Source organism: Mus caroli, chromosome 3, assembly GCF_900094665.2.
Source record: "Mus caroli chromosome 3, CAROLI_EIJ_v1.1, whole genome shotgun sequence".
In the NCBI taxonomy this organism is placed as follows: domain Eukaryota; kingdom Metazoa; phylum Chordata; class Mammalia; order Rodentia; family Muridae; genus Mus; species Mus caroli.
The window spans coordinates 136,104,926-136,119,122 of NC_034572.1; the positions used below are offsets into that span (position 1 = coordinate 136,104,926).

At 35.0% G+C, this 14,197-nt stretch overlaps 1 protein-coding gene across 2 annotated transcripts in view; it reads right to left on the reverse strand.

The window, feature by feature from the left end:
• Nucleotides 1-14,197, reverse strand: part of Pkn2 (protein kinase N2) — a 93,855-nt gene that overhangs the window by 55,279 nt on the left and 24,379 nt on the right. For both annotated transcript variants that reach the window (XM_021157819.2, XM_029474931.1), the window contains exon 2: nt 7,919-8,219. In XM_021157819.2, the coding sequence (XP_021013478.1) occupies nt 7,919-8,219 (301 nt within the window). The remainder of the gene's footprint in view (nt 1-7,918; nt 8,220-14,197) is intronic.

Here is a 14,197-nt window from a genome sequence, read left to right on the forward strand (position 1 = left end):
GATGAAAACAGGGAACTTAAAACATGCTGTGTTTGTTGGTTTTGTTGTTTTGAGACAGGGGTCTAGGCCTCCCAAGTGCTAGAATTAAGGCTTATAACACCATGGTTAAAAGAACACAAATGGTATGCAGTCACTGATAACGGATATTAGCCCAAAAGTTCCAAATAACCAATATACAATTCACAGACCACATGAAGCTCAAGAAGAAGGAAGACCAAAATGTGGGTGCTTTGGTACTTCTTAGAAGGAGACAAAATACTCACAGGAGCAAATATGGAGATAAAGTGTAGAGTAGAGTCTGAAAGAAAGGCCATCTATAGACTCTTCCACCTGGAAATTCATCCTATATTCAGTTACCAAACCCAGACACTATTGTGGATGCCAAGAAGTGCATGCTGAAGGAGCCTGATATGGCTGTCTCCTGAGAGGTCCTGCCAATGCCTTACAAATACAGAAGCAGATGTTTGCAGCCAACCATTGGACTGAGCGTGGGGTCCCCAGTATAGGAGTTAGAGAAAGGACTGAAGGAGTTGAAGGGGTTTGCAACCCCATAGGAAGAACAACAATATCAAACAACCAGAGCTCCCCACCCCACAAACTCCCAGGCACTAAGCCATCAACAAAAGAGTACATATGGCTCCAGCTGCATATGTAGCAGAGGATGGCCTTGTTATGCATCAATGGGAAGAGAGGTCCTTGGTCCTATGAAGGCTTGACAGATGCCCCAGTCTAGAGGAATTGAGAGAGGGGAGTTGGGGGTGGGTGGGTGGAAGGAAAGGGGATAACATTTGAAATGTAAAATATCAAAAATAAAACAAAACAACAACAAAAAAACCCCACCATGGTTGACACGTGTTGTAGTGTTTGTTGTGTGTTTTGAGACAGAGCTTCACTGTGTAGCTTTAGCTGGACTGCAACCCACTATGTAGCCTAAGCCAGGCTGTCCTGAACCCCTGATCCTTCTGTCTCAGGTATCTAACTGGGCTCCAAAAAGCCTGACATCATTTTCTTAACCTCTTCTTTAATAATGTTTCATTTAAGAGACCAAGGCTCAGAAATGGTTCTTTCCCAAACAGATCCTTTAGAATAGGGTGCTAATTTTTAACTGCGGCTCCATCTTATAGAAATCTATAATCTTTCATGTAAGGTACATTTTGTCTCAACTAAGCATACTTCTAATTTCTATGTGTGCTAAAATTAACATTCCATAAGATTATTCTCTTTGTAAAGAGAGAATTCTCATTTTAAAAAGTATTATTATAAAAGTAGTATATATATAGTATTATATATAATTATTTATATAACTATATATATAATAATATATAATTATTGTGTACAGTATATTTCATGTATATACCAGGAATATCCAAATTAGGCTAATTAAACAGCTACTTGTGCAAATAACTTGTCTCCTCTTTATGGCTTGTTTTGCTTCCGATAATGCTCACTAGGTTAATCTATGTTTCAAATGACAGCTCCACCATTTAATGGCTTAATGGTATTCCCCACATATATAAAACCATGTGAGGAGTGGTGGTACTGAGGATTGAGTTTAGAGCCTTGTGCTTAGAAGGAAAGGGCTCTACCAAGTGAACTATATACACAGATTGAAACCCTAGTTTCAATCCATTTGTTAACTTCAATTGTTTGTACAGCATAGATATGGTAAAAAAAAAAAAAAAAAAAAAAAAAAAAAAAAAAAAAAAAAAAAACAAACTACTGCAAGGAACATAGGGGGCAGTGTACCATCTCTTTCATGTACTGATTTCAACTCCTTTGAGCAAATATGCAGAAGTAAGACTACTGAATCTCATGGCAGTTGTATAGTGGTACAGATGGAATGGAGGTCTTCCCCACACTTTTACCCCTGAGCAGCTTTTTCTACCTTTTGTTTATGAGAAACCTTCATACTCTTTCCCATATTAGTTCTCCTAAGTTGCAGTAGCACTAAGAACACAGAGATTTCCTCCTTTCTGCATCCTTGTACATGTACCCTTTAACTTCTAAATAAATTACCCATCTAAGAGATGGGAAAAAATACCTCTCCATGTTTTTCAGGTACAGTTCTGCAATGATTAGCTATTAAACACTTCAATTTCCCTTTCTTCTAAGAAGTGCTTATATTTAGGGTGTGTTTTGTTGTTGTTTTTTGTTTGTTTGTTTGTTTGGTTTCGGTTTTTGTTTTGTTATCTCCTGCCCATATTTGTGGTGATTGGTAGAGCCCAGAGTCTTATATTATCAGTGAACCACATCTACAGCTCTATGGGCAAGGAAGCACCTGCCTTGCAGAACTAAAGTATCAGTGTAGGGGGACACCCAAGGGGGCCCCCACCTGCCCAGAGGAGAAGAGGAGTTGGGGATGGATTGTGGGAGGGGAGCAGTGAGCAGGATGTAAAGTGAATAAGTACAAAAAAAATTAAGTTAAATTTAAAAATATCCACAAAAACAAAAAAACTAGGATAATGTTCTTTTTTTATTGGTAGTCAGAATTTCTTGAATAATACCTTAATATGTAATTTGCATATATTTTTCTGTAACCTGTGTGTTGTCTCTTCAATCTGTTGTTTCCTTTGTCATGTAAAAACTTTTAAAATTTGTTGCAAAACCATTTATCTATTTTTATCTATTATTATTTTCAAGAAGGCCCTTCTCAGGCTAAGGTCATGAATATTCTCTCCTAGTTTGCTTCTTGTAGCTTATAGCTTCAAATCTTAAATTTAAGTCTCTAATTCATTTTTAATTGATTCAGTGTAAGGGTGCATTATGTGTCAATTTTTATTTTTTCACATATTGATACCCAGTTTTCCAAATTATTTATTAAAGAGGTCTTTTCTGTTGAGCATTCATTTCTAACACTTTTGCCAAAATTGACAATAAATGTATGAACTTATTTCTAGGCCAGTTTACTTTATTAGTTGATGTCTGTTTTATACCAATATCACGCTGTTTTAATTAATATAGCTTTAAAATAAACTTTGAAAACCAGTAATATGATACTTCTAGATGTTCTTTTTTTCTAAATGGTCTTCTGTGGTTCCAAACAAGTTTTATGGATATTTTTCTATTAATAGCTCTGTGAAGAATGATACTGGAGGCTGGCAAAATGACACAAAAAATGAAGGTGTCTACCATGCAAGGTGATGACCAAAGTCTGAACCCATAACTTATGATGGATGGAGAGAACCATTCCTGAAACTGTCTTCCGACCTCTACACACATGTGGCTCACACATACATAAGCATGCACATCCCACTCACTACCAATAAAAGAATACTAAGATTTTGTCAGAAACTCCTATTACATCTATAGATATCTTTTGCCAGTATGGACATTGAAATATTATCATTTTACACCTTCTAAAGACTCAAGCATGCTAGGCAAAGCCTTTACCACTGTGTTATACCCTCGACCGTTTACTTTGCATGTTGTGACATGGTCTTACTAACTTCTGCGGGCAAGCCTTAAATTAAATTCACTTTGTTGACCAGTAGATCTTGAACTTGCAAATCCTCCTGTCTCAGCCTTCTAAGTTAGAAGAGTTTACAGGCCTGTACTACCTTGGTTACAACACTAATTATTCTACCTACGAACATAGGACATTTTTCCCTCTGATTTATGGCATTCAAATTTCTTATAGCCAATATTTAACAATTTGTATTATATGGTTTGTCCATTTCCTTGATTAGATTAAGTCTTAAATATGTGAAATTTTACACTATTAATAAGTAGGATTTTTTAAAATAATTTTTTAAACTCCATATTTCATTTCCTGCTCCCCATCCACCCTCCGACCACTCCACATCCCATACCTCCTCCCCACCCCATCTCCATGTGGATGCCCCCACTCCCCACCCCACCTGACTTCTAAACTCCCTGGGGCCTCCAATCTCTTGAGGGTTAGGTGCATCATCTCTGAATGAACACAGATCCGGAAGTCCTCGACTGTATGTGTGTTGGGGGCCTCATATCAGCTGGTGTATGCTGTCTGTTTGGTGGTCCAGTGTTTGAGAGATCTCAGGGGTCCAGATTAATTGAGACTGCTGGTCCTCCTATAGGATTGCCCTTCTCTTCTCCTCAGCTTCTTTCAGCCTTTCTCTAATTCAACCACAGGAGTCAGCTGCTTCTGTCCATTGGTTGGGTGCAAATATCTGCATCTGGCTCTTTCAACTGCTTGTTGGGTCTTTTGGAGAGCAGTCATGATAGGTCCCTTTTTGTGAGCGCTCCATAGCCTCAGTAATACTGTCAGGTCTTGGGACCTCCCCTTGAGCTGGATCTCAATAAGCAGGATTTTAAAAAAAAATTTGTTTCATTTATCATACTATTAATGTAAGGAAATGCTACCAATTTTGTATTCTAAAACTTTACTAAATTTCATTATTAGTTCTAAAAGGTTATTTTGGGGGGAGATTTTGGTGAGTTAGATGGAAGTCTCTAGGTACGAAATAATGTTGTCAGCAAGCAGAGACAGATAATTCATTTCTTCTTTATGCATTTTAGTTCCTTTCCTCCTTAATTGCTCTGGCGAGGACTTCTAGTACTTTACTGATGAGAACCCTAAGAGTGGCTTATCCTGTCTTGCTCCTGACATTCTAGGAAAAGCTTTCAACTATTTACCATTAATGTGATAGGAACTGTGAGACTATCTCTCATATATGCATGTGTGTGTGTTGAATACAATTCTTACTACTTCTAATTTGTTGAATTTTTATCATGAAAAAGGTTCAATTTTATCATTTGCCTTTATGGAACTACTGAGATAGATTTCCCCCTGTATTTTAAAGTATATGGAAAATGAATGGAAGATTAAGAAATTCTGGGCATAAATAGCAAATATTCATTTCATGTGCCTTGGAATAGCAAATGAACACCTTAATTTTTAATACCAGCCCCAAATGTCCAGGCCTTTATAATAAACAACATTTCAGCATTATATAATTAAGAAGTCCACCTGATAAAAATCCTTACTTTACAAATAGGTAAAACTGTTTACTGTACACAGCAGTAAACAATAAAAGACCCTGTACTAAGGGTCTGTACTAAGCAAGGTAAAAGGCAAGGACTGTCACACAAAGCTGTCTCTTCTGGCCTCCATGTATGTATCATGGCATGTTTGTGTATGCCTGTGCTGAACACACACAAACACACACACACACATAATGCTGATTTTAACAAAATTAAGAAATTTTATTCCAACACACTAAAGTATTAAGCAAAGTACAAACTGACATTGTATACATCTGTTTTCCAATTATCTAGAAAGTAAATATTAAATGTTATCTTTAAAAAAAGCCAACCAACCAACCAAACCATTATCAGTAGAACATAATTTTGGTATTATCCTAAAACTTAATTTTAGGCTTATCCTCTGTCTTATTTAATATTTAAAGTGAAATGACAAAATATGCTTTCATAACAATTACAAAAATAAAGGTACGATTTCAATTTGCTGGGGTTTAAACACTTATAATAGTCACAATTATATGCTGCTATGTCTCAGTTTCTAAAACCCTGGAGAATAGCTGGGCTTGGTGGCGCATGACTTTAATCCCAGCACTCGGGAGGCAGAGGCAGGCGGATTTCTGAGTTTGAGGCCAGCCTGGTCTACAAAGTGAGTTCCAGGACAGCCAGGGCTATACAGAGAAACCCTGTCTCGAAAAAACAAAACAAAACAAACCTGGAGAACATGAGGAAATGTGTGAGCCTTCACTGGGCACACAATTAGTGAGTAATAAACATGGATGGAAATAAATGACAATAGAACAATAAATGAACAAAGTAGCACAGAGAGGAAAAGAACAGTCAGAGAAGGATTCACAATGTTATCAACTTGGCTTCTTAGGGAGCCCATGAATTTGACAGTAGGGCTTAAAGAAGGTCTTTTTTAAAATAAATGTCTGAATAAATGGTCAATATCCTAAGAAAAGAATAATAGTGGCTTCTAGGGCTGAGGACTGAGTGGGAACTGACTGGGACAGAAAGGAATGGAATCACTGAAGTAATGGAGCCTTCTGAGTAGACCTAATGACATCTCTCTAGAAACATTGTATATATTTGTTAAAAAGTCATTAAATTATATATTTCAACATATATGTAAATCACTCACACATTTATCATATGGGTTTTTATTCCACTAAAATTAAATTTTTAAAGGGGACTAACCAAATGGGCCACATTTTGTGTTACTAAAACATTCATAGTTGAGTGAATCACAAGTCAGCTCTCAGCATTCCATGCTTTCTCTAAACAGAGTTGAAAGCTCTAGCAGTTTCTTATTTTGGAATTCTAAAGACGCAACAGGCAAGACATGTAAGACTTGGCAGAGATCCAAACACAACAGACTATCTTAGTTTATAAAATAGTACTACTAAAAACGGAATTTTCATAATACACGTTTCCATTTATAATATAATTACTAAATTTATGGGTAAGAGACTACCAGCTGAGGAGTAGAAATAGAAAGTGTTGTATAACTAGTTTGACTATTTTGAGCAAATTAATTCACACCTTTGGGACTGTTTCAGTTGTGAAACAAAGACTGGATTCCTATTATTTATTTTATTTTAAAGATTAAGTTCTTGCACATGGTTGAAAATCTATATACAGAAACTCCAAATAAGAGTTATGAGTCCTACATGTAGACACCAATTAAGTAAATGAAAAACACTAAATACTGTATTTTCTGACACTTTTTAGACTGTTAATTTTACATCTATTATATCTTACTACCTAAAGACATTTGTCTAAAATCTCTGATGCTAGTGTTTTACTTTTTATAAGTGATTTTTTCCTTTATTTTCTTTCTGCAAATGGAAGGATTATAGAGCTTAATTTACTTACATTTTTCTTGAAAAGCTATATAATAAAAAAGCAATGCTGCCTTTAGCTTTAGTCTGAAGGAGGCAGGCTGTTTTCCTATCTTCACTTCTCGAATTACTGAAAAAAATGTCTATTATCTGTTGTTTTTTTTTCTGAAAGAAAGAAAGAAAGAAAGAAAGAAAGAAAGAAAGAAAGAAAGAAAGAGGAAGGGAGGGAGGGAGACAGGAAGGAAGGAAGGAAGGAAGGANAGACAGGAAGGAAGGAAGGAAGGAAGGAAGGAAGGAAGGAAGGAAGGAAGGAAGGAAGGAAGGAAGGAGCGAGCTGGAGGATGTGTGTGGGGGGGGTTGGGGGTGGACAGGTCTGTAATTTTAGCATTCTGGAGGCATAGACTGTGATTTTGATACCAGCTTGGATACAGAGTGAGTTCTAGGACAGCTAGGGTTACAGAGAGAAATTCTTATTAAGCAATGTGCCTGAGAGCTTAGGTGCTTAATTCAGGTTTATAGTGCACAAAGCACCAAGGTAATAAGTTTGATTAATGACTGAAAATTCTTTAGTATAGATTTTTATAGAACACATCTTTCTTTCATATTTATTTATTTATTTATTTATTTATTTATTTATTTATTTATTTGGGAGGGAGTAAATGAAGTCAGAAGAAAATCAGTCCTTCCATTATGTGGGTACTGGGAATTAAAAGGTCTCAAATCTTCAGGCACCAAAACTCAGGCCGAGGAACAAACACGGTTCCTCTCTAGGCCATCTTGTTGGCCCCATGGAATGAATTTTTCACTTTTGAATCATCTGGTCCACCTTGCTAAGAGTATGTGGTTGACTCAATACAAAAGAATACTAGAAAATAACTCCCAAGTCCTGTCCTACTCACTAAAGATAAATACAACAGTTATTTATCTCTAAGTAAATGCTTCAGTTTCACAGCCATAAACTCACTAACCTGAACACTACAGAAACAAGACCCTAACCACAACAGAAAACAGTCTCTACCTTTCCAACAGCTAAAACCACCAGCATAAAACAGAATTCTCTGGAAGGATATCTGTCCTGCTAATATATCACAGAAACAGCCAACAGAACACAATACCTGTGGAGTCCTCTGGATCCGATACAACGATGTGTGCATTTAATTCTTGTAGCTTGTGATGTAATTCTTCTAATTTTTTATTTGACTTTTTCAAAATGTTGTCTACATAAGCCAAATTTTTCTTATCTGTTGTAACTTTCCTCAGGTTTTCAGCTCCTTCTTTGATTTTCAGTTCTTTCCTTATTTCTCTCTTTATTCGATCCTTGATGTCGTCCAATTTCTGTTGCACCATTGTATCTGAAAAGTCTAATTTCTGAACAGCACTCACATTCTCAGAAAATGGAAGAGTCCGGGAATCTCCCTATAATAAATAAGTAAATGAAAACTAAGTAAACAAATATACAATAATGGAGTCTAGAAAAGCAAATGTGCAACATTAAGGATAAGTGTTTGTATCTTGAAGAGACTATTTATTTATTAACTGAGTTACATATAACTTTCTCCTTAATAGGAAACACTTATTTCCCTGTATTAAAACCATATGGAAGCATAAGTTCAAATATTCTATCCATTTACTAAGTAATATTATTTGACAAATACACTTAAAGTGAGCTAGGTATGATGCTTCGTATCTTTAATTCCAAAGGGAAGCCGAGGCAGTATTGCAAGGTTCAGGGACAGTTTGGGATATACAGCAAGACTCTATCTTAAAAAAAAAAAATCTAGCTACATACATAAATTACAATACATTTACATATAAAGACATCACAGGATTGTGTAAAGATGGTTAAATTGTCACTCACAAACTCTGGGCAAGTTATGCAATCTTTTAAAAGTCAATTTATTTATCGATAAAATCAAAATAACAGTATCAGTGGCCTTTCAGAAATATTTGGAAATTCAAGACATTATAAGAGAAATTTCAAGTATAATTTTGACTCACTAATCCCTTAATAGAAACATTACTAAATTCTAAAGGTGAATAATATTCTCCTCTATAAAAAATCACATGAAAATAAACTAGCAAAATCTTTCTGGCCACTTTTTATCATATTACCATATGTATTAGTCTTTTGAAGATGATAATCAGAATTCTATATATTTCATGGCTAACTTATCAGATAAATTTACTTGCCAATACAAAAACATTATTAGCAGAAAAAAATCTTTAAATTGTCTTAAAAGCTAAAATAGAACCCATACAATTATTCTTTGTAAAATGGGACATCAGTTAAGCAGACTCAAACTACATGTAGATAAGCCAAAGTTACAGTTTAGCTACTTTTTATTCATCTAACCACACAAATGATAATGGATATTAGTTTAACAGCACTGCTTTGAATATTTTTAAATTCTGAGGGCAATCAATATAGTGGTTTCCTCTGAGAAGAGCTGGGTTTGTGGCTGAAATGGAAAAGAAGATATTTCACTGTGTAGCATGTTTACGTACCTCTGAAAGTACACATTACACTTATAGATAAGTACATCCTACTTAAATTTTTGGCATATTATATTTTACATCCAATCTTTAACTTATAATAAAAATATGTAGCATCTATAGTTGGGGGAAAGATGGGCTAATGGTAGCATCTTATATAAAAGATGAAGGAGCTGACTTCTATTAATTTGTTTCTAACATTCTCAAAGATCTCCTTGACATTCTGACAAACAAAACATACTATCAAAAACAAACAAAAGGCAAAACAGAAAACCTTAACACGCATGTCTATATAATATCTATTCTATACTCCATGCATCTCACCTTAGCTAATTCCTGGAATATGCATATTGGCTTTAAGTTTCTTATTTTTATCTAAGTGTATTTAGGATGATCTTCATCCAGGTCTAAAATACTGTTGAAGTTTTTCAGTATTCATTCATTCACTCATTTGTCTGTTCACTCATTCAATCATTAACTCACTCACATAATGAGTGCTGGTAATAAAACTCAAGGTGCTTCACATGCTAGCCAAGCTCTCTACCACTCCCCCACTTCTCCAGTTCCGTCAACAATTATCATCCAATGTGAGTCTCGTCATTTTATCTTTCAATTCACCTTAGGTTAGGTATTGAAATCACCAAAATATGACAACTGCCAACAAATAAGAAATTCCTACTGTAGAGTCTTATGTAAAGTAGAATGAGGCAAAAAATACTTTAGACAAAAAAAGACTTGAATCCCACTCCACTAGGTATTTTTATTTCACTTCTTTTAAGCTCACTAGATAATATCGCAGAAATTTTTAACTTTTTGTTCTTAAATTAACATTATGCAAGTCCCTTAAACTTTCTTGGTTCGTGGTATCCTTATCATTTCAGTAATGCTTTTTCCTCTTTGCAGGCAAATATATATATATATATATATATATATATATATATATATATATATATACCCAATAGTTCTATTTAGTAAATTCTAAGGCCCAATTATCTTAATATTTGTGTTTTAACAACTTAGTCATGGTATACAGTAACAATATAAATTGAAACAAAAGTTTAACATTTATGTAACAGTTTAGAAAGCTATTAAAATAAAGATTAAAAACATCTCACATATTTGATGTTGATTCTTTGAAGACCCTTGCTTATTATTACACTTCAACTCTTATTTCTTTTCAAATTATTCTCCAAACTCCAACATTAACAAGTTATGGGAAATTCCTCTGAGAGACCATTTTTCTTGGCTCCATCACCATGCACGTTATACCTTTGGGATATGCCACCTCTCTGCCTCCAACTATTTCTTCCAAGTTCCTTCTTGGCCTGGGTAACTTTTTGTTTCAAAGTTCATGACAACCTTCCTGGGAAAGAATTTCCTGCCAATGTTCTCCCCTGGGAGTTAAATGACTCTCCTATGTGCTGTACTAGGGATCGTGTTTAAATAATTATCCCTTTTGTTATCTGATCACTCCAAAGGCTAAGAGAGCTTTGAGAGCAGAGCTTTTTTTTTTTTTCCCAGATAAAACTTTTTTTTAAAAAGAGAGAAAGTAAAAAGATGTCACTTAATCTGCAAGTGTGCATGCACACACACATTCTCTCCATTCTCTTTCTCACTCTTCTCTCTTCTCTCTCCCTCCAAAGAATGCATGCTTCTGTCTTTCTGACAAAAGTATACTCCCAAAGTTCAGAGGCAACCTAGGATTCCAGCACTGGAAAGTCAGGTATGAGCTGTGACTGATAGCAGGTTGGCTCTCTCTGCTTTCCATAGAGCTGACTTTTTAGTAACCATAGTTTTATTCCCACTCACGTTTTCTTGCATTTCCAATAACCAAGATGAGGTGTTTAATCAGCTAAACAGTGATACTATCCCCAAAACACCAATCACAATGCCAGGCAGCATTACTAGGCAATGAAATAATACTCTTAACCTGAATAAACTAAATTAGCTACCAAAAAATGTAGATAAGCAGTAGAAAATCCTTAGTGTAACTTCTGCCTTAGTATTTTCTGTTCAGGGAGAACTACCTTAATTACCAGCCTCATGTTTTTATCCACTAGTTCAGAACTATTTTTAACTCCATAAATGTCATGCTGCCTCACAAAGTTGATGCTTATTTCATGTTTCTACAGAAAGTGCAGTGTAGTAGCATATGCCTATTATCCCAGGACCTGGGAGGCAAAGACAGAAAAACTGAGACTAACTGGCCTGGCAGCAGTTCAGGTAGCCTGAGCTACATGGTGAGACCTTATCTGGAAAAACAAAGTGGCAAGGAGTTGTCTGGCTCGTTCTACATCCTGGATTTGATTCCTACCACCACACTGTAAATAACAAAACCAAAGTTGGATCCAATTCCTAATTGCAAAGCCCCTTTTTATATTCATTAATATGCTCTGAAAGTATGAGAGGACGAGAAAAACTAAGAGTCCATGAGCTAATTGTAAAGATTCAGCTAAAGTCTCAGCTGTGCAGCTCATCCACCATCACTGAGTGCACATAAAGACCCATACTTCCCACCATATCACTGAAAATGCACGTTTAGCCATTTCATGCTAGTCAAAATCATCTAAATCTTGCTGCTTACATACATTCTAATTTTATTTTGCTTTGCTAAGACTCGTGTTAAAAAAAAAACAAACAAAAACCAAACCAAAAACAAAAAACAAAAAACTACTAATCTAAGTCAAACATAAACCAAATGATTGATTAAAAGGTTTTCATTATCAACCTCACTGACTAATATTGAAGCTGAAATGATGTAGTTTAAGTAAAGAGGTTTTAATTGGTAGAATAAAAACAACTAAATGAATAATAGACAAAGTAAAAGTTACAAGGATGTCAAAGGAAGCAAAATAAACTTAAAAACGTAAGCGAATAAGTAATAGACTAGAAATAGATTAGTATAGCATCAGACAGATAGCTGAGGAAAATAAATTCCTCACACAGAAATAAAAGTGTACCTGAACTATTTTCATTAAAGAAAACTGCTGGTTTGACAAAAAAAGACTACACCTTTTTGCCCATTTGACAAAGATGATTACACCATTTTTTTTGTCCATTTGACAAAGATTTTTAAAAATTATATTGCTGACTATACACAGCTCTAAGACTAATAAGCCTTAATAGAAAGTTACTAATATAAATAGAAACCTACAATTTCTTTTGATGTAGTAATTCTAATCATAGAAATATGACAAAAGAAAATAAATAGTAATTATTGTTAGCTAAAAACACCACAACTATAAAAGAATTTATCTTCATCAGTAAAAAATAATCAGGATGCTACTTAAGTGTCATCACAAAAGCTTACAGAATAAACACATTTCTCTTATTTATGGCTTTCATTAACCAACTCACAACAGTATATCTGACTTGGCATATTGCTAAGTATACATAGCTTTATTTCAAATGTTATGTTTAATATAAGAAGAGAAAAAGATATTGAAATAGTCACAACTATCTCTGGATCAAAATATTAACAGTTATTTTTCGTCTGTTCATCCAAATTGTATATATTCTCTCTGCCTTGGAAATAATTTTTTCTATTCTTCTAGCCTGCCTAATAAGAATATTATTTAGAAGTAACCAAAAGTTACACTCACTTTATTTCAATTCTGATAGATTTAAGTTTATAATGGTAATAACAGGTATTTGCTATTTAAGCTTTTTATATTCAACACATTTCTTCGGTAAGAGACAAAACTATACATTCTTCCTTAAGAAGGCCATATCATATGCTAGCCAGGTCTTTGAAATGAAAAAATGTGTTGGTTTGGTTTTTTTTAAAGCTATATTTACCAAATATGTACTTTATGAAATAAAAAAATTCTGGTTTTAGCCTAAAACATAAGTTGACAGTTTCAATTTTCTATACTTCAACAAATTCACAATACAGTTAAGAAAACACTGAAAAAAAAAGAACAGGACCAGATTTGAAAAACAAAATGAAGACTGAGACAATCAGTTGTGACCAAGTACTTCACTTAAGTGGAGTCAGGAAAGGATGTTTACTCCTCACTGGCAAAGTTGCCAGAGACGTGACAAGGCCGTCACATTTTCTGTACTTCAGAAATATAAAACAGTCTGACTACCTGTGAAAACACTGCGCACCATGACTTACACACCGTCCTCTTAGCTCCAAGAATTTAAAAAAGACCATTTGGTCTAATCACCTTGACTGCAGTTTGAGGAAATCCTGGCTGGGTTCAGCACACTCATCTCCTGACTTCAGTGCTCTGGTCTTCTGTACCTTAAAGACTGGCCCTTTGGAATACTCATATACTCTATTTGAACTAAGCCTTAACCTAACTGATTTACATTACAGCTTTGAGTCAGGGACACTGGCAAACACAGGACTTCCTCTCTTATTTCACCCTAGCCTAACCTTTTATACTTCAGAAGCACAATCTCAACTATGAGCCCAACATCTGTTCAAATGGTAGCCCCATTAGGAGCTATCAAACAAACATGGGAACCCAAAACCTTCCCTCTTCCCAGTTTGCTAATATAGAAAATAGGGGTTTGGTTTTCCTATATTTTAGCTTTTAACTACTTATTAAAAACAGCACTCAGTAGTGAAAATATAAGATAAAATTGACACTTTTTTTTTTAAAGTATTTAACTTATTTAAGAAGAAACACATGAAAACTAGCTCCAAAACCTTCCCACAAATGCAGGCTACATGGTTATTTCAATGAAAAGAGTGATGCATTCAAAATCGGAATGTCAGGTATAAATCACACTAAAGCTTCAACATCTTCAATCTCATCATCACCACTACCTTAATAGACTGTCTCTCCGGCTTTATAATGGTTACGCCCAGGACTAAGAAATAAGTGGTGCACGCCTTTAATCCCAGCACTCGGGAGGCAGAGGCAGGCGGATTTCTGAGTTCGAGGCCA